The sequence below is a fragment of the Prionailurus viverrinus genome, chromosome C2 (assembly GCF_022837055.1).
Source record: "Prionailurus viverrinus isolate Anna chromosome C2, UM_Priviv_1.0, whole genome shotgun sequence".
Classification (NCBI taxonomy): Eukaryota; Metazoa; Chordata; class Mammalia; order Carnivora; family Felidae; genus Prionailurus; species Prionailurus viverrinus.
In genome coordinates this window covers 137,049,640-137,077,633 of record NC_062569.1, presented here as the reverse complement: position 1 = coordinate 137,077,633, position 27,994 = coordinate 137,049,640, and the positions used below count along the sequence as shown (strand labels likewise).

The 27,994-nt window shown below is 32.8% G+C and overlaps 1 protein-coding gene across 1 annotated transcript in view; it reads right to left on the bottom strand.

Annotated features, from left to right (window-relative positions):
• The window catches only part of NCAM2 (neural cell adhesion molecule 2), a 224,210-nt gene that overhangs the window by 94,343 nt on the left and 101,873 nt on the right, over window positions 1-27,994 (bottom strand). Inside the window, exons 10-11 of the mRNA XM_047874049.1 lie at window positions 12,987-13,174; window positions 8,243-8,339 (exon numbers count right to left, since the gene is read on the bottom strand). Coding sequence (XP_047730005.1) covers window positions 8,243-8,339; window positions 12,987-13,174 — 285 coding nt within the window. The remainder of the gene's footprint in view (window positions 1-8,242; window positions 8,340-12,986; window positions 13,175-27,994) is intronic.

Genomic DNA, 27,994 nt, shown 5'->3' with positions numbered 1-27,994 from the left:
GTCTCTATAATGCTACCAAGATAAATGGATCATGCTGCTTCGTGACTAAAGCACTGCAAACTTCCCTTGTTATATACATGATGTAGCAGAACATGAACATGATGGGTGTTTTAAAGGGGATCTGTAATTTGACCTTACTTTTCTATTTTCATCACCACCGCTGCTCCCCTCATACAATATAGCCTCCAGGTTCCCCTTTCTCTACAGTCTATGCCACTTCACAGCATGGGATCTTTGTACAGTCACTTTGATGTTTTCTGTCTTACCCTTTATTTTCACTGGACCTGTTTCTACTCAGTCTTTCAGACTTAACTCAGAATTTGACACCTGTTTGAAGCCTTCCCCAAGAATTCCAAACAGAACTCCATTTTGTGTTCCCAAGCATTTAATCTACACTTCTACAGCAATCCTTTTCTTTTGTACTCTAACTTAAATGTAAAAACCAGGGGCCCTATGTTACTCATCTTCAGATTCCCAAGGTCTCAAACAGTGTTTGACCCTTACTAGAAACTCATTATACATATGTCGAGTACGTGAAACAATGATTAAAAATTGATACAAGTATGGACTCCCTAAAAATGAGATCTAGCTATCTCATTTCCTTTAAGAGAAGCATGGTTGTTAGAAAATTAAGATGATGCCATACATAGTTTCTGAAGACTTGCAAAAGTTTTCCTCATAGTTTTGAGGGGAAAAAAAGGAGCCTGTTGTAGACGTTTCCAGACTAGATAATAAAACCGATCAGGTAAGAGAAACCTGGCTTTATATTCAGTTGAAGAAAGTGTGTTTTCAAATGAACTTTCACCTGATTTCAAGTTTTATGTAACAAGGGTTTGGATAAAATATGATCCCAATATAAGGACAAGTAGATTGACTATAATTCCACATATACTGAATTCTATTCAGTTTATTCAGGTTAGCCTGTAAGCAGATCTCTATTCTCAAAAATGACTTGATAGACTTCTCCATGACTTGGGTGAAAACACAGATAACCACACTTCATGATATTTTTGAATTAAGTCAATCCTGGAAAAAAGGCTAGACATTGGATTTGACAGGGTCTCTCAGTAGGTTAAAAAGATGAGCCCAATGGACAAGATGAGATTTAATAGGGGTAAGTACAGGGTCCTGACTGAGGTTAAAAGAAAAATCAATTGTGGGGCACAGGACTGGAAAACTCACTTAAGAACAGTCTGTGGGGAAAAAGATGTAGGCTAGAAGGAAAAACAGTGGCAAAATCAAATGAAATTTTTGTATCCTTTAATAGAAAGATAGTGTCCAGAGTAAGTGAGGTCATTATTCCATTATCAAATTTTACTATGCATTACTCTACAAGGTCTAGATCTAAGTATTTTTTCCTGGATCTAAGTATTATATCTAAAGAGGCATTTAACAAACTGACTTTTACCCAAAGATGAATTATCAATATGAACGACAGCTTGGCCATAATAGTAGCTAGCTAGTATTTACTGAGTACATGACCTGTGCTGGTGTTTTGAATTCATTTTCTCACTTAGTTTTCACATACGTCTAATCAAGTGGAGCTTGGAATGGCTTCTGGGGAGCATTGAAACCCCCTTCAGGACAGAAGCACCCATTCGCCAATGTGGGATGTGTTGCCTGACAGCTTACAGCAGATTCCATCTCCTCAAAGTCCCCAGGAGAAGGTGACTTTACCAGAAAATCATATCAATTAATGAAGCCACTGTGAGCTCATCATATTAAGATTTAATATGAAAAGTTTACAGTTAAGTGAAATACAACAAACATCAAATGAATTAGGAAAGTTAAGATTATGAATCATTTGATAAAGTTTAAAAGTTAGATTAAATGTCTTGAGGAAAACTTTAAACTATACTATATACATAGGAGTATGTAGACTGCCTTGTCAGAACATGATTTACTGGAAGTAGAAAATTATAAGGAAGGAATGATAATTGTTAACAATATGATTGTAATTTGATTTGCCTTAAATGTGCTTTACATTTTTTTGCCCCAAGATAGGAATCTAAATCAAAAATGAAATTATGTTTTCTACAAAGAAGGATTATCACCTAAGAAGTACACTTGAAAAAAATTCATGACGAAGTCCTAAAATATATATATATATATATATATATATATATACATATGTGTGTATATATATACACACATATGTATATATATATATATATATATATATATATATATATATATATATTCTTCTCTCCCAGAATAAATAAAGGCAAATGAAGTGAGAGGCATGGAGGTGAAATAGCCAGCTCATGAACGTAAGTGGTATCTGTATGCCAATTTTCATATATATATATATGTCTCGCTCTTCATCTAATTGTGTTTGTCCCTGGTTTTTGGTAAAAAGTTAATATAACAAAACTGATTATAAGACATATACGGGCTGGTTTATAATTACAGTTTTATAAAGATAGGAAACAAACCAAAGAGAACTCAATCAATCCTGGCTCATAAACATGAAACCAGGGCCTAATAGAAAGACCAGTTCGGGGCTTTTCTGCTTTAATCCAAGCACAGGTAAATATGTTTTATTTTAGAAAAATCATTTTAAAAATGGATACAAGTTCCTTCATGTTATTTAGGAGAATGAAAAAAGAAAACTGGCAGTTACTACTAGGACTTGGCCAACTAAGATCACATGTAGGACATAGTAGCAGAAGAAAAAGGATGTTGCCTTCCTACTGACCCTCATAGGATACCTTTGATCTAGCCAATATTTTATCCTTCTTATTATTTAAATCATCATAATAGATATAATAAATTACGTGTTTACATATTGTTTTCTAATTTTTAAATGTATCTTGCTTCTTTAAAATAAGTATAAATAATATCTCATGTATTTCTTTGAGATACTGTGAGAATTATGTTGATGACTACTCACGATTCAATGTAAATAATCACTCCTATTTTTCTTCTCACTAGAACTTTATCAAACTGTTCTCTCCCAGAAGACATAAAGGCAAATGAAGAGGGAGGCATGGAAGTGAAATATCCAGCTCATGAACATAAGTGGTGTCTGTATGCCAATGTCCATACCCTGTTATACCACACACTTCCATATCCTACTTAATCAAAGATTATACCTCCACTGTTAAGAAAAGAACTATCATCATACTTACTAAGAGATTTTAGAAAAAAAGATGTCTAGGGCACCTGGGTAACTCAGTCAGTTAAGTGTACGATTTGAGTTCAAGCCCTGCATCGGGCTTTGTGCTGACAGCTCAGAGCCTGGAGCCTGCTTCCAATTCTGTGTCTCCCTCTCTCTCTGCCCCTCCCCTGCTCACACTCTGTCTCTCTCACCTTCAAAACTAAATAAACATTAAAAAAACATGAAGGACACTACTAGGATGACAGGTAGGATCGGATTTTAGTCTTTGGATTAGACAGTAATTTAATTGTTTTATAGAGCTTTTGAAGGAGAATGTTTTGTTACATACAGTAAATACACAGTGAAGTTGGCCCCTGATAAATGGCTCAGATAAAAAAATATAAGTTCTATGAACTATTCTCACAAATTTCCTATGAGTATGAAATTATGTTCAAAGAAAAAAAGAATAAAAAGGAAGGAAACTAAGGCCAATAAATACACATAAGATATCTTGTGAACATAACCTGTGAGCAGAGAGAGAGGGAGACACAGAATCTGAAGCAGGCTCCAGGCTCTGACCTGTAAGCATAGAGGCCTATGTGGGGCTCAAAGTCACAAACTGCGAGATCACAACCTGGGCCCAAGTCAGATGCTTAACCAACCACCCAGGTGCTCCCCTAGTAATGTCCTTTGTAGCAAAAGATGCAGGCATGGCATTTATTTGTTATTTATCTTTACTGTCCTTTAATCTAGAAAGTTTCCTCAATCAGTCCTTTGTTTGCATGGCTTTGATACTTTGAAGGCTGGTTATTTTGTAGATGGTACCTCAATTTGGACTTGTCTTACATTTCCTCATACTAGATCCTGATTATGCATGTTTGGCAGGAATATTACAATTGTTATTATGTGTTCTTCTCATTACCTATTTCTGGTAGCACCCAAGTTTAATTTTCTCATTACTGGGATGTTAATTTTGATCACTTAATTAAAGTGGGATCTGGTAGGTTTATCAACTGTAATGTTATTATTTTTCCATTGTATTTAAAAATAATTTGAGGAGTAGACACTTTAAAAACATTTCCATTTATTTTTTTGTCATCTGACTAAATTTTTTCTCATTGTACTCCCATTAGCAACCATTGATGCCCCTCAGCTGAATTCACTTGTATTATGATATTTGTTAAAATTGGTTGATGGATGTTTTTGACATGTCTCTCTCTCTCTACTTTTTTTTTTTTTTAATTTCTTTTCCTCCTGGCACAACACATTTTTCCAGGCTTATTTTGTACTTGGTTCCACTGTTAGAATCAGCAATTTTACAAGAAACCCTGGTTACTTTTACTGAAGAATGGTATTTAGAAACCAAGAAGTAGGGGAGCCTGGGTGGCTCAGTTGGTTAAGCCTCCGACTCTTGACTTCAGTTCAGGTCATGATCTCATGTTCATGGGTTCTAGCCCCACATTGGGCTCTATGCTGGTGGTGGGGAGCCTGCTTGGGATTCTCTCTCCCTATCTCTCTGCCCCTCCCCTGCTAGTTGCAGACTCTCTCTCTCCCTCCCTCTCTCTCTCTCTCAAAATAAATAAATAAACTTCAGAAACAAATAAAACCAAGAAGTGGGTACCAGGCTAATATGCTCTTTGCTGCTGAGGTGTTACACGTCCCAAGTCCTCTTGGTGGATAGATAGATCAGAAATTGTTTTCTAAGTAAGATTCCTGACAAAAAGAAGTTCCTTGTAGAAATGGCTGAACACACACACACACACACACACACACACACACACACACACACACATCTTTACTTCTTTTCTCCTTTCTATCTTTATCTACATACGTTAAAACCAGACTTCACACTGGTAACTCCAATCCCCAACTATTATCCCAGGGTTATTCTAGTTTTTGTCCTTTATCTGCAACTTTAAAGGTGAGGTGATTACTTCATACTGTATTATACTTTATATATTTACTGATGTTACTCCATACACTTGTAGAAATGAGTCATGAATCGCTGTCCCCACCCTTTTACTTGGTTGGATCCCTCCTTAACACTTATTAGGTTCCAATACTCCTCTCTGGGTTGCTGTATCTGTCTTGGCACATGGAAATCCTTCTCACCTGCCTAGACTCCAACATCCCACACTAGACCACTGAGGCCCCCTTTAGTCTATTAACACCGTTGAGGGTATGACACCCTATTCCAGGCTGTTGTGCCCCCACCCACATACAGATGTCTACCTTACTTTGATGTAGGACTTAATTATAAAGGAGGCAAAAAAGGAAGATAAGAAGGAAGGAAAAGAAAAGGAAAAAAATGATTTTTGAAACAAACGAAGTTAAAAGGATAGCTTTTTCCTGTATTTATCACTGAATATGTAGCACATAATTTCATATGCAATTTTAGCTGCTTTATTTTATTGCCCCTTTGAATCTAAATAATCTGGTATAGTATAAAATACCATATAATAAATTATCTGTACTTTTACTAGGTCAGACAGGCCAATGAAATTTTGAGCTGTGATATTTACACCCATTTTGAAATATTTAACTTTTTATATAACATTTCTCTTATATTTTATTTAAAATCACATTACATTTTCATCGTTCAAATTCTTCAGGAAAGACTACATTTTGTAAGCATTAAATAAAGAGGTCCCATCAAAGGAATAATGTTTATAAATGTTGATATTTAAATGTAGGTTTCTCATGTAAGGCTCAGGGTCTAATTCATTTTTATATCTCCATTACAATTTCAGTTGAATCTACCTCTTTCTGAAACAAATTTTAGGTATGCATTTATCACAAAATTTTAAATATTAAGAAAATTGTGCTATTCAATAAATAGTTCCAATAACATTTTAGTTCTTACCTGAGGTGAACATTTTCTATTTTTCAAGCTGAGGGAAACTCAGTAAGTTAATACTTTCATTATGAGTATAGGTATCAGACACACCCAGACCCCATGTCAGAAGGATAAGTATCAAATACATTTTCATTTTTCAATGAAAAATTTTACAGTATGAAATGTGAAATATGAATAAATGTGAGATATTAAATGTTTCCTGAGAATTTAATAATGTCTATTCATTATGAATATAATGTTCTATTTTTCATATTTTTTCTAGAATTATAAGCACTTAAAAATTTAAGAAAATCTGGTCATTAGCAAAGTTTACCTAATAGATACAAACTTATATGATCTGTAAAAAAGAACACATAAAATAGTGCATCAATATTATTATAATTCTATATATATATATTTGTCACATACATAGTTATTATTTATAAAAAGTTCATATTAATTACAAGGAAATTCATCTAGTTTCCTGAGGCTAATTTAGTATCAATTTAGTATCAGTGAATTTTGATATGACTTAGCACATTTCATTTTCCTAGAATATAATTGCTTGTTAATGGTTTATTCATATGCCTAAATGTGGATAGTCTACTTCCCATGATTTTCATTGAGATTAATTTTCTAATAACGTCGTGGTAGATAATAAATACTCATTTATTTCTTTCCTTTCTTTATCCCTTCCTCCTTCCTTCCCTTCCTGTCTAAGTTCTCTTTCATGTCAATATTTTTCTTCCTCCTTCCTTCCCCGAGAACCTTTCATACAATCCCTTCTTGTCCTTTTCCCTTAGTGTAACAAAACTTGACTTGGAGAGTAACGGGTTCCAGTTACATAATAATTTGAGTATTGATTAGTTTTGTAAACTTTTATTTTATTTTTTAAATATTTATTTATTTTTGAGAGAGAGAGAGAGAGAGAGAGAGAGAGAGAGAGAGAATGAGCAGGGGAGGGGCAGAAAGAGAGGGAGACACAGAGTCTGAAGCAGACTCCAGGCTCCAAGTGGTCAGCACAGAGCCCAACATGGGGCTTGAACTCACAAACCATGAGATCATGACCTGAGCCAAAGTCGGAGGCTTAACCGACTGAGCCACACAGGCTCTCCAGGTTTTGTAAACTTTTAAATTTCCCTTTGGTCTTTACAACTAATAACATTACTTCAGGAGTATATTTATATCATATAATCATATCAGTATGATATATATCAGTATCATATCATATCAGTGGTAATAAATACCTTTCTTAATTTAATATAAAATTCTAGTTATATACTGGAACTCTACTTAGAAAACAGTTTAAAATATTTTCATAGAAGGTATGTATTCTATTAAAACATAATATTACAATAATTTTTTGATATTTCTCTACCTACTCTTAAAATGCAATAAATCAAGTTTTTGTATCATAGGAGCTATAAAAAATCTACTACAATGTATATCTTCTGACTTCCAGTCTTGTAAAACATAACGGCAAATTCTATAAATATGTATGTATATTTTATATATAACTGTTATTTATATAACTAAAAACATAACTAGATTTCTAGTTAAAATGAATTGTATTCTACATGCCATTATTTCTATATCTTTAAGCTCTGGGGATAACTAGAATGTTTTCAAACAAAAAATGCAACAATTTTCAATAGCAGTTATATAATCCTAAATTTTCTATTCGCCTTAAAAATAAGCTTAGTATTTGTACTTTCAGCTTTAAGATTTTAAAACAGATTAATTTTAGTTTGTTTTCTATCAAGATGTCTTTTATTTTTAGTTTTTTTTTGATAGGGTTCTAACTTTACATAAAATATAATTTGCTTTATTTTTTTTAATGTTTATTTATTTTTGAGAGAGAGAGAACACAAGCAGGGGAGGGATAGAGAGAGAGAAGGAGACACAGAATCTGAAGCAGGCTCCAGGCTCTGAGCTGTCAGCGCAGAACCCGATGAGGGGCCTGAACTCACAAACTGTGAGATCATGACCTGAGTCGAAGTCAGACGCTTAACCGACTGAGCCACCCAGGTGCCCCTATTATTTGCTTTCCTAAGACATTTTCTTCTTTTTTTTCATAGACAGTTCGCTCATAAAGTTGGGGGATCCGAATCAAGGTTTAAAATCAATCTTGATTAGTAAATATGTTCTAAGTCCTCACTATCTTCCCTCAGATGCAACTGTTCTAAATTTTTAAGTATTGGTTCATTCCTCCTAATAATAACCTGTATCATTACTGATTAAAATGTAAAGCTATTTGATTACAGAAATATTTTATGAGATCTCATAAATTATTGTGCTATACTTACCAGCCAAAGCAAGAATATATTCTTGAAATCTTGTTCCTATACGGTTAGTGGCTGTGCAATTATATCGTCCAAAGTCATTGTCAGATGTAGGTGCAATCTAAAATAATCATAATAATAAATGTTGAACAATTTTAAAACAATATCACAACAGTTTTAAAATAGACTCTAGTATGCCTACCATCTTCACAACTGTTCTATTATTTACAACTCCTTGCCATATTCTTTTTTTTTTTCTGTATCAAGTAAGTATCACACCCTTTTAAGATGTAATCCACAGACCTGTGTTTCCATGGGACTAGGTGAAATATAGTTTAGCTATTAATTTATTAAGTAGATAAATGCTACATCTACTGAATAGAAAAATCACTAGATATTAATGTATGTAAAGATCAGAAAGTAGTACACATTTTGAAAAAAATATATTCTGCAATCACTGCAGACATGAACTTGAAAACAGAAAATTGTTCCCAAAGCATTAATTAACTCTTTGTTTTCTGTTTTAGCCTCAAGTCAGGCAGACTTAAAGTTCAAAAAAGGTTGGAAATACATCGGTTTTCTTTCCCTCTCATGATTTTATTGAATATGAAATATTAATGAAGGATGAGGACTCATTCTAAAAAAAAAATAATAATAATCTTTCCAGGAAGGTACTTTGCAAGAAAAATGTTGCCCTTGTGTAGTAATCCCTGTAGACAGGCATATTATCTTGATAACTAATAACAGTATCTCGCCTCCATTTATGTTCAATTCTTATCATTCTCTTTCAGTTTAGGTGCAAAATAGCTGACCTCAATCCCTACACATTCGAAATCCATAATTAAGTTAACCTTCCAGAATTCTATTGCTGAACGTTGGGACCAACCCTGTAATTCTAATGTACCGAAATCCTGAAGTATCAATTCAGAAAAGAGATTTGATGATAGTAATAGATACAATTTTCAATCCCAGTAACTATTATTAAGGGAGCATATGCTTACAACAAGAGTTGCTGTTAATTTCAACTCTATCCCAAAAAGGGGAAAATGATTTTGTGGTAATGGGAGGCCATTAACTAAAAGTGCAATTTTGAGGTCCATTGAAGATGGTAATTCTGAAAGAATACAAAAAAAAAATCTGTGTTATTCATTCTCTGGTTAGCTGTCTATCTAGGAGTAGATCATAAGTTTAAGGATTAGAAGCTTTAACAGTTCTTATGTAAGTACTTTTGAGTGATTAAAATATTCATTTTTCTTACATTCAGTTTTTAATAAACTAGGCTAATTTAACTTTAAAACAATTTTACTAGTGAGAAAGAAATCTGCCAACAAAAAAAAATTCTTCATTTTACAAGCATTTGAGAGTTATTTATATAGTCCACAGGAAAGAATGTGTACTGAACTGACACAATGCAGAGACAGAATGGCCATGACAAAGTATGAGAACTATCATGCAGCTCCTCCATATTAAAAAGGTAATTTAAATATAACCAGTTTAATTGGAACGACTTTTAAAAGGCTCAATTCAAGGTTTTTTCACTTGTTTGTTTGTTTTCTGTTCCTGGGAGTTTGCCTATCCCAAGATGGAAGTTTCATAATTTTGTCTGAAATAATTTCTTTATAATGTTGTATGATGAACAAATACAGAAAACACCCCTAATAGAATAGATTATTTAAAAGAAAAGCACAGATCTAGATATAGCCTGACCAAATCATGAGCCCGGCAGCATATTTGATGTGTTCTAGGAAAGCAATATGAAAACAATGTTTGAGAGTGGCTTGACGCCCAATCTGAACACAATGAAATGAGAAGTAATCTTATCAAAAAATAAAATAATGTACAAATAGGTATATTATAAAGCACTAACTTAAAAATATTTAAATTTAAAATAAACCAGTTATTGCTGCTATTTATCCAAGAAGAACTAGGAACATCTTACATATGGAACCACTTTTTCATATTCAAATATGCAATTAAAATAATTCAAGTTTACTTAAGATGTTGGGCTTTCATAGTACATAATAGAACAACATATAGTTTTGAACATCAATAAGGGCTGGGAATACATTGTTGGTAAGGGAATTCAATCATCTTTTTCCTAAACCTTCAAAAACTTGGTTTCATTTCTCTGTGTTCCATTGTGAGAAAAAATCATATATTTAATAGCTAGCACTTTACTTAAGAAACAACCGAGAACAATAAAACAATATTATTCCAATCAATCCATTAGAAAGTTTCTACATCAATTTTTGCCCATATATTAAAAATATGTCCAATTACCTCAGGAAGCACTCAGGGAAAAAAAAATGGATGGGCTATAGAGATGAATTTATTGGCAGCAATCCAAAGGATTTATATAATATTTTATTACATCTTAAAATTCATAAATTTAAAAGATTGAAAATATATATTTACTCAATGTGAAAGGAAAAACTTTAAAATCAATTCAAGAAATCTATTATTGACCAACTTGTTATCAATTGCAAACTCTATTTTTCTATATTGTATTACATGTTAAGAATTAGCAATTATATGACTATTATAATAATTACCAAAAAAATAAAAATGTAGTATCATAACCAACTATATATGTTATTGATTCAAGATTAGTAATGCTTATCATTGCTTTTTCTTTTTTATAGTTATTGTTATTTTGTTTTATTTTGTCTTCCTATTGTATTAGTTATACATTAGTTATTTATTCATGATTTTAATTCAATTTTTGAAAATAGTATGCACATAAAAAGTGTATATTCAAGGTCAATGCTTTAACCAACAAACCGTGCGGCTGTGTATAAACAAAAATTGCTTAGTTTTCACTTTGGGATGGAGAGAAATGCCATTTGGGCAGAAGATTAAATAACATGAGAGCTTTATATGAATAAAATATTTAAATATAAAAGGATTAATATATTTAAATGTTGGATTTATTACATGTTGCTTGAAATTGACTATGGAGAATTATGAGCTCTCCCAGAAACTGAAAACTGGTAAAATGATGTAAAGCAGAAATTGCAGATTAGTCTGTCATTTGAACATGAACTTAAATCTACCTGTTACGGAATGAATTGTGTTGCCCCATGGAATTCATATGTTGAAACCCTAACCTCTAATGTTATTTGGAGATAGGGTCTTTAAAGAGATAACTGAAGTTAAATGAGGTCATAAAAATGGGTCTTAATGTCCTTATAAAAAGACAAGAAACCAGAGCTCTCTCTTTATGTGCACATAGGAAAGTCTATGTTAGTAAATGGTTAGAGGGAACATCTGCAAACAAGGACAGGGATTTCATAAACAAACAAACAAACAAACAACCTGGCACCTTGTTCCTGGACTTCTAACCTACAGAAATGTGGATGTGGGGAAGGGTTTCTTTGTTGAAACTACCCAATCTGGTATTCATTATAGCAGCCCAAACACAGTAACACAGTACACCAAACTAAGATTAAATCTAACCTTGGTTTTTAACTATGGTTAAATACCTACATTTTAGGTTAAATCCACCCAAATGTCTTTGTGAACTTGACCTCTGTGTCAATTCACCAATAGCTAGTTCTTCTAATAAAGTTACAAAGGAACCAATTTAAACCGAAATGGATCTAGACAGAGTAGCTTATTAGTCAGCTATCCAAATAATTGGGGAAGTAATGGTTAACTCCTTCTATCAACCAAACATTTCACTAAGTCCAGTTACCAGGTAGAAGACTTAACAAGGCACCAATGAGAACACCTTGAAGTTCATGCAGTCTGGATATCAGATGTTATTTTAAACCATGCGTCTTTAAAATTTATGTAAACTGAACTACAGGGAAAAAATATAGTGTCCTTTCAGCTAAATAGGCTGGTGGGGAAGATTCCTAATTATATTGAAAGAATGATAAACTGGAAGGGTCCCTGATTATCATAGAAACACAAACTTTGGGAATTGATACAGACACATAATCAGCAATTACTAAATAAGACGTAGTGTACTCAAACAGAATTTAAAGCCCAGGCACTAGGCAGTATAAAAACAATGATATACAATCTTAATTTAAACTATAAAATGAAAGGCGCTTCTGTGGGTCAGTTGGTTAAGCGTCCAACTCTATTTTGGCTCGGGTCATGATCTCACAGTTCATAAGTTTGAGTCCCGCCTTGGGCTCTGTGCTGACAGTGCAGAGCCTGCTTAGGATTCTCTCTCCCTCTCCCTCTACCCCTACCCCTGCTCTCTCTCTCTCTCTCACAATAAATAAACTTAACAAAATAAAATATGTATACATGTAAAATACATATACAAAATAAAATGAAATGAGGCAGTGAACAAGTAAATCTGGTTTATTTAGAAACTTGTAAGTATGTAACAGCAAGAAGTAACATATGCCAGTCCTAGAAACAAAGCATAACCTCAAAAACAATGGCTACAATCAACATTGAAACTGAACTTTTGGCCCTCCATAACTGATGAATTACTCATTCCCTCACTCTATTTTTTCCTGATATAACTGATTTTTTCCAAATATTACTTTATGAAAAATAATGGCTTTTGTTATACACTCATAATCCTACATAAGTAAATTATGAGAAATTAATCATTAATGGGCCATGATCCAAATGCATAAAATTTCCTTTTTAAGTAAGAGCACATGAAAAAAATACAATAAGATTTGTATGTGTATACGTATTATATGAAATATATAAGTGTATTTATATCAAGGTATTTAAAAATATAACATAGTAGTTAACTGCTAAAATAATACAACTTATTCATATGTACATAAAGACTTACCTCTAATATCATCTTTCTCCCTGCACTATATGTCTTTAAATTAGTGGTGTTTTTAGCTGGCAAGACTAATTTCTCTCTTCTCCAAAGGACTGATGCTGGTGGATTAGATTTCACATCACAGCTTATATTGATCGGGTTTCCTTCCCAAGAGTAATAAATTGTTTGGTTTGATATAAACTTGGGAGCATCTGTAAAGCAAAATAACGTAACATTTATAGACCTTTTCTTTTAGGTAAATAATCAATTAGTGTTAACAACAGTAATTATTACTCAACTACAAAAAAAAAGCCACATCAATTCTAATTTCATATATTTAGTGTGTGACAGCAGAACTCATGAAAATATGTTGTTTGACTCTTTCATCAAATAATTTTAAAATTAATATAAAAATATTCAAAGTTTGTCAATTATTAAAACATGAAACATTAGTGTACAGAATTTTCTTTTAATAATCTGAGAAAAAAATTATCCAGTTAATTAATAGCTATGTACGTATATGAAATCTGTTTCTACAACAAACTTCATTATAAAGTGAGAGTTTAGGATAATGGAATCAGTGGTCATGTGTCATTTTTAAATCTTGTCTTATTCATATGATTTCTTTTATAAGATATTTTGAAGCATATATAAAATCTAAATTGAAATGTCAATATCACAATTAAGAGACTTTTTTTTTCCTGAAAAATAATTTCCAGTTTTAATGAAACCAGAGATGATTTAATTTAATTGACAAAGTTGATTTGAAAATTAATCAGTGCCTCTGAGGGTCTGTCAAAACTGAGGCCCCTACATCAGACCTCTGTAAAAACAGTTAAGAGAAAATAGACAATATTATTATATTGTTTTATCAAAATAACCTAATTGTGAAGACACACAAGCGTGGTTTTTAGCCTTGCCCTGTGCCAATCATAACCTCTTCAAGTTTCAGTATCTTGACTGTATAATTATTTGAGAGAATTCATTTTTAATTTTTTTACTAAAAATCATAATCCTAAATTAAGTGGTAGCTAAAAATGTTGCTGGTAGAAAATGTTGATTGTTATTGTTATTAATTATTTAGAACTTAGTGTCATTTCACAAACTATCAATTTCAGTTTTGTTTTGTTTTACTACCTGTAATTATTTAAAAATGAGCTACACCAATTTTGTTATATCAATAGATTATATATCTGATATATAAGAATTATAATTTATAGTACAAATGCACAAGTAATTTTAAAATCCTTGTCCTTTATTTGTTTTAGTGTATGTTTTTAATGCCAATCTCACAGATTTGAATATTATCATAATACTGGTATGGAATATTAATTGAATGTTTTCCATGTAAGACAGTAGGATTGTACATTTTATTCTGTTTTATCTTTTTAATAACCTTGTGAGGAAGGTGCTATCCTATTTGAAGCATGAAGGATCTGGAGTAAGGGCTGTGCGCTTATTCTAGCACTAAGTTGTAGGTGTGGGATACGAATCTAGGGTGATTTTAACCAGAGGCCATTCATTAGATAGCCATTCAACCCAGGAACAAAATTATATTATTCAGTGCTAGCAACGTGTTGGTGATGTGGACTCTATCATACATTATTGAGGTAAATACAATTTGAACAACCCCTCAGGAAGATAAAGAGCCTTAAAAACCTTTATAATTTTGATTCTGCAATCTGGTCTTACATTTCTCTCCAGAGAAAATAAATAGAAATATCCAAAGTTTATATAAAGGACTTTTAATGCATTATTATCTTAACAGAAACTCAAAACAACTTAATGTCCCTCAAAAGAGAATTGTCTAAATAAGTAGTAACACATCTTGGCCCTTAGGTGTGCTTAAATATCACACAGACATCTCTACCTATGGTTACCCTCAGCTTGCAGGGTGCCCATCCTTCCCGTCTCACTGTCTTCAAAACTGAGCCCCACACTTCCTCTACGCAGCCTGTCCACAACCTTCAGTTGGGGGTGGGCTTCTGTACTTGGTGCTCCCATAGACTCTATGTTTTCCCTCAGCATGGTCACAGGCATTGGCTGGATCCATGTCATTGGGTTTTCACTAAATGCTCTGACTCTTACAAGTTAAGATATGTCTTGTTCACAATTATATACCTGAGAGCTTACACAGTGTAAGGTGCTTACTCAGTTCTCAAAAACCGTACATCAAGTTTACCTGAAATTAATCAGCCAATTAATTTTCAATTCAACAGTTCAGTTAAATTGAACGGAAGGTATTTTCAAGGAGAAAACAAAAAAAGAAAAAAAAAGAAAAAAAAGACCTTTTTCAAGGCGTGGAAAGACGAAGTGAAAAATCTAGGAACGTATAACTAATTAGGGGTACAACTGTGAGAGAAACCAAACTTCCTGACGCTCAGAGTGAAAAGCTAAGGTTATATAGATATACAGCTCTATCTGTAAAACATTTTATTACTCTTCATAAATATGAAATATAATCTCTTTAACATTATAATATTCTAAGGAAAGGTTTATGGATAATTTACTTGCATATAAGTATAGCCCAATATGAAAATCATACATGCTAATGGAACGATTAATAGATGGCTGACTCACAGTCTACTCTGTCCATGATGCGGCATCTGTATAAATATGTATTATATTATTATAATTTGACCGTAAACTTAGGGCAAGATTTGATTTTTCTCCAAAAGCAAGCAATTGCTACTAATTGTCTGCCTGATGATCTCAGTAGGAATTTAATTTGGAATCACTGATGTTGAATGCAAACATGCTACAGGCAATACATGCTATCCTGAAAGGCACATTAAAAAATGTATTTGTGGTGTGAGGCAAGAAAATATTGATAACTTCCATCTACAATAAAACATAAAGTAAATTCCCATACATTACATGCTTTGTAGACTCAAAACACTACCAGTGCAGCAATACGCACTAGCACAAGATTGGCACGTTAATAAAACCGAACAATTGGTGTTGGGTCACTGTTTGAAGGAAGATATGATTCTGGCACAGGCAACATGAGAAAGCTTCAGGCTAAAAACAAGCAGCCACATTTCATGTTGAGAATCAAAAAGAGTAATTTTCAGAGAATTGGCCTTTTTAAAGAGTAGGCCTTTCACATCCTGAAAGACTTCAAGTATTGTGCCGAACAAATAAACTTTGGCAGTTAAGAAAACAGGCGGAAGGAGGAGGAGAGAGGAATATGGCATCAATAAACCATAAAGAAATGGAAACATCTCTCAGGGCATTATATGTCCCCCAAATCCTAGTGAAGCCCAAAATAAAATATTCTACAAAATTCAATGAACAGAAATAACTTTATGGGAAAAACACATTTTTTTTATCTGAGCCAAGTAGTGAAAAAATCAGAGAAACGTGAATACTGACACGATAAAATATGTCATTCGCTGGATGAAAAAGTAGCAGTGTCCCTTCAGAAAGCTTCAGGTAACAATGAGAACCGAGGAAAGTGGCAAAAATGCCCTCCTTGACAAAACTTTTGTCAGGTTTCTATAACCCTTTTTTAAAAAAATGTTTATGTATGTATGTATTTATTTATTTTTATTTTTTATATGTAATTTATTGTCAAGTTAGCTAACATACAGTGTCTATAGTGTGCTCTTGGTTTTAGGGGTAGATTGCCATGATTCATCATCACTTACCTACAACACCCAGTGCTCATCTCAACAAGTGCCCTCCTCAATGCCCATCACCCATTCCTCCCTCTCCCCAGCTCCCCCAAGCAAACCTCAGTTTGTTGTCTGTATTTAGGAGTTTCTTATGGTTTGCCTCCCTCGATTTGAAACTATTTTTTCCCCTTCTCTTCCCCCATGGTCTTCTGTTAAGTTTCTCAAGTTCCACAGATGAGTGAACACATATGATATCAGTCTTTCTCTGACTATTTCTGAGAGAGAGAGAGAGAGAGAGAGAGGGAGAGAGAGAGAACGTGCGCACAAGCAGTGGTGGGGGGCAGAGAAAGAGGGGAACAGAGGATCAGAAGCAGACTCTGACAGCAAAGAGGCTGACAGCAGAGTCCAAGAGTTCATGACCTGAGCCAAAGTCGGATGTTTAACCAACTGAGTCAACCAGGTGCCCCTCTATAAGCCTTTTTATAAGGACTAGGGTTTATCCTCAGGACTTTCCCTGATCGGCTGCGTTCTTCAGTAAAGAATCCTGAGCCAGTTTAGTGGAAATCTTTCTATCCTGGATATCTCAGTATCTTTGAAATCTGGTCAAGTTCCTTATTACCCACCCTGAATGCCCATATACGTGGCTTACTTTTATAAGAATTTTGTCAGGTTAGTTTAGCAAGAATCACATTGTAGTTGAAATGTAATCAAGTTTCTTTTAGTAATTTTCCATCCACTGACTTCTGTCATTCTGTTCAATGACTGTAAGTCTCCACCTACTTTTGTTGTCTTTGGAATTTAGTTCAATCTCTCTCCCCCATTAGAACAGTTGTGACCCCTATTGCGATCAATTTAAATACAAGTCTACCTTAACATTTTTAAGTGCCAACATAGTTTCTCTCTGACAAAAGGTAGAGTACATTCCCCAAAAAAGGCAATTAAAGGAAAACTTGTTTCCTTTTGTTTAAGAAGAAAGAGAAAAGCAAAGAAAGACATGAAAGAAACATGGCGGTGTTAGAATCTATTGGATTATTTTCTATAATTTTGAATGAAACAGTTTTGAACAATCAATCACACAATAAAGAAATTCACCCCAACCAGACTTTCACGCAGGGAGACAGGGAAGATTTATATCCAACTGTTTGTGTATTCACCAAGTTCTCCTTACACAAATAAGTGATCTTTGTGTTTATTGTATTTACCTGTGAACAAAGTTAAACTTGTAATACTTTCATGCCCATGGTCATTTTAAGTTATGCAGAACTGGGACAAATATCATAGCATCAAATATCTGAAAAAGGAACCGGAGAGTCCTCTACAAATCTTTGTTCTACACACAAGAAATCTGACTCTTGGATACTTGGGAAATTTGACTCTTGGATATTTGGTGGCAGACACAACCCGTAATCTTTTGCTCTTTATTATCAGGTTATGAAACCACAACATTATGCCAGTTATTCTATTAATAACTAAGTACATTCTCAGAGAGTGGTTTTAATAGATCATTAATAGTGAAATTAGTGTTTGAAGTGATTATACCAAGTAATCAAGAAGTATTTTACTAGTCCTGTATGCTGCATTTAAGCAATAAAGGAAACATGTAATAGAATTTGGAAAAAAAATTTGATGGAAACAAATGCACATTGGTACACTCATTTCAGGGTGATGTCAATAAAATGAGATAATTAACATCATAACCACTTTGCCAATTTCTCTGCTGAGGTATGAGGAGCTAAGATGTAAGATGAAATGTATTCTGGGGCATGTCGATTATTTTCTGCACTCAGGGTTTTATGGCTAGAATCACATTTTGGCAACATACCCTTGAATAGATAGTGCTTCGATGAAAATTCAGGAGTTAGTTAACCTTACATTGAGAATTGAAAAATAACAAAAAAGAGTGGTGAGAAAGAGGAGAGAGAATGAAAGAGGGCAGGAGGAAAGAGGAGAAAAAGAAGGAAAATAAAATTAAAAAGGACAAGAAGACAATAAAGTGTATTTTGTTTTGTTGTAGAATTTGTATTTCACAAATAGCTCCTGATTTCATCCAGTGCTCTCTTCTGTGTATTGGGGATCAAAGGCTGAACATGAAAGACAAGATCCCCACCTTCTTGAAGTTTTTATGTTCTCTCAAGTTTATTTTATGATTTGGGGTAACTTGAACCAACTCACTGATACACTTACATCAAGTTCAGCATCAAAACACAAAAAAACTAAAATAGTAAACTATGAATTTATTTAAAACTGTAAACAGAGAAAAGTAAACCAATTCTTTCAATATCACAAAGTCAAAGATAATGCTCTAAACTTCAGTTGGAAAATGTGAATATACCTTTTATTCTTAATTAATAAGATATGTTAAACTATTGTATATAATTTGATTGGTTGGGGTGTCTGAGTGGCTTGGTCGTTTAAGCATCTGACTCTTGATTTCAGTGCAGGTCATGATCTCAGTTCATGAGATAGAGCCCTGAATTGGGCTCTGTGCTATCATCACAGATCCTGCCTGGGATTCAATCTCTCTCTCTCTCTTTCTCTGCCCCTCCCTGTTCACGTTCTCTCTTCTTTCTCAAAATAAATAGACATTAAAAAATAAAATAAGGGATTCCTGGGTGGCTCAGTCAGTTAGGGTCCAACTTCAGCCCAACTCATGATCTTGCAGATCCTGAGATCAAACCCCATGTCGGGCTCTGTGCTGACAGCTCAGAGCCTGAAACCTGCTTCAGATTCCATGTCTCCCTCTCTCTCTGTTCCTCCCCCACTCACACTCTCTTTCTCTCAAAAATGAACATAAAAAAATTTTAAAACAGTAAAAAATAAAAAATAAAATAAAATTTGATTACTGCTTATATACAAGATTGGTATTTAAAAGGTAATCTCTTGAGACGCCTGGGTGGCTCAGTCGCTTAAGCGTCTGACTTTGGCTTAAGTCATGATCTCACAGATCTTGAGTCCGAGCCCTGCATTGGGCTCTGTGCTGACAGTTCAGAGCCCGGAGCCAGCTTTGATTCTGTGTCTCCCTCTCTCTGTCCCTCCCCCACTCACGCTCCATCTGAGACTCTCTCTCTGTCTCTCTCTCTCTCTCTCAAAAGTAAACATTAAAAAAATTATTTAAAAAATAAAAATTAATAAATAAATAAAAGGTAATCTCAAAATTTATTGTCTAGCCCTTTTGTGGTTAAGAAATTATGAATATGCTAACCACAGCACTTTTGCTCTTGATCCATGACAAGTGAAGTAAGTCTTGCATTAAGAATAAAATTGCTAAAATAAACAGAAGGTATTATTCAACATCTCAATAAAGAATAAATTTAATCCCCAAATTAGCATATTTACTAATGCCTTAAAATATAATAATTACTTTTTTTGAAGTAGGCTTCATACCCAGCATGGAGCCCAACACAGGGCTTGACCCTACAACCCTGAGATTAAGACCTTAGCTACAATCAAGAGTCAGATGCTTCACCAACTGAGCCACCCAGGGTCCCCCTCAAAATTGCTTTTTAAAACACTTTTTAAATTATATTTTTTTATTTAAAAATGTATTTACTATGTAACTTTTACATCAGTAAAATTCATAGGAATATCCCAAGTTGACCTCAATATTCAACTTCTTATTAAGACATTTATGAAGAAATTAGGTTGTTACCACTTTTCAAAACATTAAGAGTTGAAAATTTGTTATGTTGCTTCCATCTTTGTTGGATGTCCATGTATGTTTTCTTGAGTACATATTACCTCTTAGAGAATAATATTCTATCTAGAATATAATGAAAACTAAGGGGGTTTTGTTACTAAAAATATCATTCATAGGATAGAGCAAAAAAAATAACTAAACTAAACATAATTGTAAAAATATCCTCCATACTCTAAAAGCAGCAAACATAAACACTGGTATCTTTCTGTACTCTCTCAACAGTGAAACTAAATTTGATTCTTTTTTAAAGTTAAGTGAACTTACTAGCCTTTATGTGTGTGTATGTGTGTGTGCTCACGCGTATGTATTTCTTCTAGTGTGAACACATATATGCATCATTTCAAGGGAATTTCAAGCCATCTGTTTATCTGTTGAGAGATATTAATTATATGGAGTTGAATCATAAGCAGTTTCATTTTCATATTTTAAAAATTTAAGTTTCTGCACTTGTAATATGCTTGAGAGTTAAAAAAAAACTATTATATTTTTTCTTGTGTTATCAAAAGGGCAAAATTCATTTTCAATTTTCTCAGTATTGTGGTATCATATATTATACTTTATCTTTTAAACAGTTACACTTCTACAATAACTTAAAAATTAAGTACACTCTATAAACTACTATAAATAATTAACATTTTATTTACGTTTTAGTTGTATTTGGCTTGATATTTTAGCTAATATTTATCTATTCTTCTATTTATTCCATCATCCATTCTAAACCCTGCCATCATAGGGTGCCTTGCCAAACAAAATATTACAGTCCTTTAATCATTGAATTGATTGCCCATCTCTAGTCAAAAAAATCTGTGTCCATTGACAGTAAGGTAACTGTCAGCAAATATGGATACACCTGTTTACATATAAAAGTTTCACCACCCTGGCTATTCATCATATCATATTTTGAGCTTGTGGGGAAAAAATCCGATGTCTAAGGGTTCCTCTGAAAGATTCTGAATGTACTGCTTTGGGAAGGGTAGTTGCTGCAGTAAATCCCCAAGTATTATTGTGTGTCTATTTTATACTAATTACTGTTAAAATGAGGGGTTTCATGTCAACAGGGAATATTCTCTAGGGGATCAGGCAGATGCAAAAATATATAAGTATAATGAAGGCAATATGTATCACAATAGAAGTGGAATGGGTAAGGTTCTTGTCTGAAAGGTATCAGCACTGAGCCTAATTAGGATATGCAGGGGAGGCTCAAAGAAAACTTCCCAAAGATCATGATCCTTACTTCTAAATTTTTTGAGCATATAAAATGTGTTGAATACAGTGCTACCTGCTTCCCATGGTTGTCACAACAAGCCTGACATTAGGAATCTGGAGACACACACACACACACACACACACACACACACACGATGAACTACCAGTGGAAGCCAGAATTTTGCAGCTGCTGTTTATAAGTAAAATATTACATTAGAAATAATGTCAGGCCTGCCATTGGATTCAAGTCCCAACTATGCCAGATAGCAACGGTGTCACTTTGACTTTCTGTTTATTAGTTTGGGCTTTGGGTTTTTTAAATTTTATTTCTTTTTAGAATTAATAGTTGAACTAGTTTCTTTAATCTCTAGGAGTTTATTAACACAGAAAACATGAATCTTGGACAAATTAAAAATATAGACAGAGGATTATAATATTTACCATATATAAAGAGGCATTGGACCATATAAAAGGTGAAATTTGTTTTTGGTTAAAATTATAAATTCCTCAGGATAATGTTAATTATCTCAAGTTTATAAAAGCCTCTGGTTGGTAGTTTACTATACATACATACATGTAATTTTGTATATATATATGCATGTATGCTTATAATGAAAATGAAGAATAATCCTTTTAGTAAATACCATTTTAATAAGTTAACATGTTTAAAACCAAAGGATGCATGTGAGAAAATCATGTGAGTTCCTCAGTGGCAAAAATATTGGGAAGTACATGATTTTTAGGCTCCCATGTCTTCTTCTAATTACATGATTAATAAAACTATATTTTTGCACAGACTGTGAGAAGAAAAATACGTAAAACTGGATGTAAAATGAATACAAGTCTTAAAAATCAAAGAACTATGTTCTCCTATCTATCATCACAATGGAAAGATCTCTAAAGTGTAATTATTTAAATCTAATTAAATGGAAGCCATATAGGTAAAAAGCTGAGCTAGAACATTTCAACAGTACTTACATCCATAACCTTAAGTGAATCTCTAATTTAAAGTTACCAGCATAGGAAGATACACCAGAGTGTGTCAGGATCTGAATTTGTCATTTCCTCAAAGCGGGGATCAGGAAAAGTATGTTCCAGGCATACAAGAAGACATTAAAGAAACTTCTAAGACTGCTTTCAGACCTAGTGCCAAGTTACTCCTGTTTTGATAAAATGTACTTTTAAATTTTTTTTGCCTTACGGCTGAGACTTAGGGCTGCACATGCAGCTGGCACTCATCAATGCATTCCTAACACTGCACAACTTCCCTCCCTGATTATTTGCTTACTACAAGCTTTTCACTTTCTCCTGTCATTCCCTCTCAGGCTCTGAAGGCTTCTTTTCTGAACGTGGTTTATTTGTGGTTGGTAACTGTGACCTGAGTAAAGTCTTACATTCTTGCTGAGTGTTGGTCTGAATTCCTGAAGTCAGCTTGCTCGTGAGCTGGCCAAAGCTGATAAAGACACACAACACACAGGCTTTGGGAGCTGAACTATAAAAATCTTTGACCTGAATTTCCACAGGTTCATGAATAATAGAAATCAGGCAGCTCACTATACAAACTCACTATGCCCTATCTGTTTTGTGAATCGAATTGAAAAGCATAATAGGGTAAGATTGACAATCAATGAAAATAAATTTGTCTTTAAAAATCACATTGATAGCATAACATGTACTGCTCTTGTAAAACAATTTTGGGATCAGAGCAAATCTGTCTTGCACATTCTCCAAATAATTTACATACTGCCATGAAATACTAACCCTTCTTGTAGTCATCATACTTTGTGGTATAAACGTTTCCATTTTTTCTTTAATATAGATTTTAAGAACCACAGTAAAATAAAATAGGATATTCTTAAAAGTTTGACATTCATTCTTCACCAATAAATCACAGTATATAGAAATACCATTCACTTCTCTCCCACTATCTGGTTCATTGTGTGGCCTGGCCATTACTGGCTTACTAGCCAACCAGTTTCTATTTTAAGACAATGTCGGGGTGCCTGGGTAGCTCAGGCGGTTAACCATCTACCGGTTTTGGCTCAGGTCATGATCTTGCAGTTTGTGGGTTCAAGACCTATGTCAAGCTCTGTGCTGACAGCATGGAACCTGTTTGAGATTCTCTCTCTCCCTCTCTCTGCCCTTTCCTTTTTTTCTCTCTCTGTCTCCCAAAATAAAAATAAAAATAAAAATAATAATAATAAACTTAAAAAAAAGACAAAATTACTATTCTGATTAATCCTTTCTATAAGGTTATCCTCATACTTTTTAAATTAAAACCTTTTATGAAGATTTATAACATTTCACACCAGCTGACCTATGCCTGTCTACTTTGTCTCTATTTGAATCCACTTCAATCCTTAGACCCTCACCACCCCTGACCCTTTCTTGCGTTCAGCACATTGCACTAGCTTCCCATCTGTCTGATCACTATGACATACTTCATCTTAATGTGTCCATTTCCCAAATTAAAACATAAATTCTCCCCGCAAAACCCACATAAGTTCCATGAGAGCAAGGGCAATGTTACTTTTCTCACAGTTCTGTACAGCACCTGAATTTATATTTCACATCCAGTAGATATCCAGCAAATAATAGTTAAGTCAATAAATGAAAATCCAGGTAAGTGCGGAGAAAAACTATACCAACATTTGTTTCATTTTCCTAATATCACAGAATTTAGGACTTTAATCCAGTATTAATTCTGTGGTGATACATTGTTTTTCATGGACTCATTGCTTATTTTGTGAAGAAGCCAGCCCCTTAAATTAACTAAGAATTAACTGCACATGTTGTTTTAATATCTAAATCACCTTGACGCTTTTTTCAGTCATTGGATTTTCTCATTTGATTTATGCTGAGGGAATCTATCAAGGGAATAAAAACTAATATATCCTTTGGCACTTTTAGAGGATAATTCAATTAATAATTTTATAGATCCAGCTCTCCTGAATGTTCACTCATAGGCAGAATCAGCTATGGCAATTAACTGGATTCAGTCCATGTATCATGGGAATTCTAGTGGCTACATGGAATACTAAATTAGATGTGCGTTTATTGCCAATTAACCCTAGTGTTGGATGTGCATTTTCTGTACCAAATTTGAACCAAGTTATGCATAAATCTCAGCATATTTTATGACTCTAGAGTCGTAAGTGTCATATTAAGATAATGCTTATGTAAGACTTCTTAGCACACATTGGGTTTCTCTTTAATTTGACTGCTATTAGTGATATAATTATTACTGATAATAATATAAGCTTGATTAGGAGTACCGTGAATTATTCTTCTTTCTCTTGTCTTAATATTTTTCCATAAATTGTATGTGCATATATATATAGACAATATATACATATATATTGTCTATATATATGTATATATATTGTATATATATAATATATAATATATTTTTATCCGAATATAAATGCATTTACAAAATAAAGGTATTTTACTACCTCTGGCTATTTCTCCTCTATTTATGCTTTATATAATTGAATTTTCCATAAAGCTACAGCATTTTAAAGACTACATTATTATTATGCACAATTCTACATAGAAATTTAGGAAACAAAGCTTAAGTGAATCTCTTTCATAAAAACTACTAAGTTGTCAAAAGAAAAATAATCGGTCATACGGATATAACAGTGTTAAAGTTGTTCTATAAATAACAAAAACTCTCAGTATTACTACCATAATACAATAATAATAATAATAATAATAATAGCAACATTTGAAATAATGATGATGAGGGGGCGCCTATGTGACTCAGTCAGTTAAGTGTCACAGCCTTGATTTCAGCTCAGGTCACGATCTCACAGATTTGTGCACCAAACCCAGGGTCGGGCTCTCTGCTGATGGTGTGGAGCCTGCTTGTGATTCACTCCTTCTCCCTCTCTCTCTGCCTCTTCCCCGCTTGCTCTCTCTCTCTCTCAATAAATAAATTTAAAAAAAAAGAAAAAGAAATAATGATGATGATAATAGTTAATGTGGTGTTTATCATCTATCAATCAGTGTTTAGGCGTGTTATGTAAGGAACAAATTTAATTGCAATTACATTACATTGGTACTATTTATTGTCAGTATTTTACCTTTATATTCATTACCTCTTAATTGAAAGGCTGAAATATAGGTAATTATGTAAACCTTTTCTACCTTCCTTTAAATGTCTTCAATAAAAATTGGTATCAAATTGTTACATATTTTTAACTATCAAATAACCACAGTATTATTTAGTTGGACTTAGATCACAATTTCATTCTGCTTAACTACCATTTATGTTAACATATATTTTATATTTTTAATGTGCATTTGATTAGAATACTTTTTTAATTTAAAGAGGTGATAAACTACCATCAAAATTTAATTAATTATACATAATATAGAAAAATATTTTCAGCCAAATTGAATAAAAGCAATTTGAATTATGATTAGAAATGAATCATATGTGATATATTTTCAGAGCACTGCATCATGGTAAACAAAATAAAAAATTATACAGCTTCTCCTAAAATAAAATTGACATGGATCTCCATCTTTAGTATTTTGTTTTTCAGCTAAAAAATGTGCATTCCTTAATTGTGTTTACCCAAGGTCAATATGCCCCCTGGCATATGATAAGCATTAAATAAATATAAAATTAATGAACGAATATGGCAATAATTATCAAATAGCTGGTACTATACTATTATGCACAAAATTTGTATTACAAATAATCAACAGTTTTATAATATTAATGGATTTAAGAAGTAGAGAAATTAAATGAAAATAACGTTGAAATAGGAACACATTGTAAACCATAGTATAAATAAAAAATACCCATAGCAAAGATTTAATTAATGAAGCATTTTTTGTTTACCTTTTATGTTTATTTTAAAACGTTATTGTAAATCTTATTAAATAGGTAACCAAGTTGCTTCTCAGTCGCCTACAATTTTTATTCAGCCAAGTGAATAAATTAGTGAAAGTGCTTTTGATTTTGCTTTTCCAAAATAAAACTGTAAATTTACAGGAAAAGTTAAGATTTAAGGATATCTACTACATATAAATATATCTTTGGGATTTCCCAGAGAGTTTTTGGAAAATCATAAATATGTGTTTTCTTTTTTTTTCTTTATTTCTTTTTCCCCCCACTTTAGAAAAAGGGATATTAGAAATAACTGGCTTTGGTTTTGTGCATATTACACTATAGTGGAAACGTTTCTACTCATTCTAGGAAATAATATTTCACTGTGCAAAACCAAACAATTTGAAATAAAATTTAAAAATAAATATGTAAATATTCAAGTGAAATTATTATCTTGGTTTATGAGCCTATGATCTGGAATTTTATATATCTAATTTTTATTATTGTATAAAAATGTAAAATAACAATCTTTCCAAAAAATAATTAAAATGAACAATCACAATGTGAAATGCTGCTCAAGGCAAGAAAAATGGTTAAATCAAATGTTAGCATTGATGACTCATGACTACTAGGAGCAAAAATTAATCACATTGAAGTTTGAGAAAATCACAGAAAAAAATAAAAGTATCTCAAAATAGAATACCTTTTATGGTATTAGGCTGACTACATTGGTAATTGTTCTTATAATCTTAGAAGACTTTTTATCAAGCCCAAGATAAATCAAAGATTTCCTAAACAAACAGGATAATCACTGAATTACTTGTATCTAACAAGTAATATTTGAAATCCTGCTACAGAGGAAGCATTTTAAGATACCAAGAGTGCTAAAAATATTTTAAAGAGTGAATTGCTCTTAACAAGCATCAGAGGGGCAGAAACAGTTTTTTCTTATCAGCAATATGAGAGCACATAGGACATTTCACTCTGGATGACCCAAAACATATGAAATAAAGTGATCTATGTGAGTAAATATAGTAAGTCAAGTGAGTCACATAGGTTTTTGAAATGGTATGGATGCAGAACCAGTATAATCTGGTCCTTCCTTTCTAGATCTTTAAAATATTGTGATGATACTACAGTTCTTTAAAATATTGTGATGATATTACATTTCTAAGAGGATTTTTTTGTTTTTTCTTTGTTACTGCTCATTTGTATAGTCTCTATGACACATTTTTAATTACAATTGCATTAAATTATATGTTATTTTATGATACTTTCTATGCTGACCCATATAAGTAGATCCCATCTTCCTAAATATATTGCAATATTTGTATATCCCTTCAATCATTTTGCATTTGAAAAGCACTAATAATACACTATTTCTAATGTTATACAATAAATATCATTAACCTGAGTGATTATTATGAGGGTTGTTAAATGAAGATACAAAAATGCCATTTACTTCTTTAACATCTTTAAAAAATTTATTTAAAATTATGTTGGTTTTTCTTATTCAATATGTGATGACACAAGCAAGTTTGAAGCAAATGAGAGAAAAATGTAAATAAACCTGTAATCAGGATTCACAAACCCGATTATTACTTTAAAATTATCTTGTACTCATGGGCATGTACTTCTGATATAGCTTATTTTATTTAGCAAATATTTG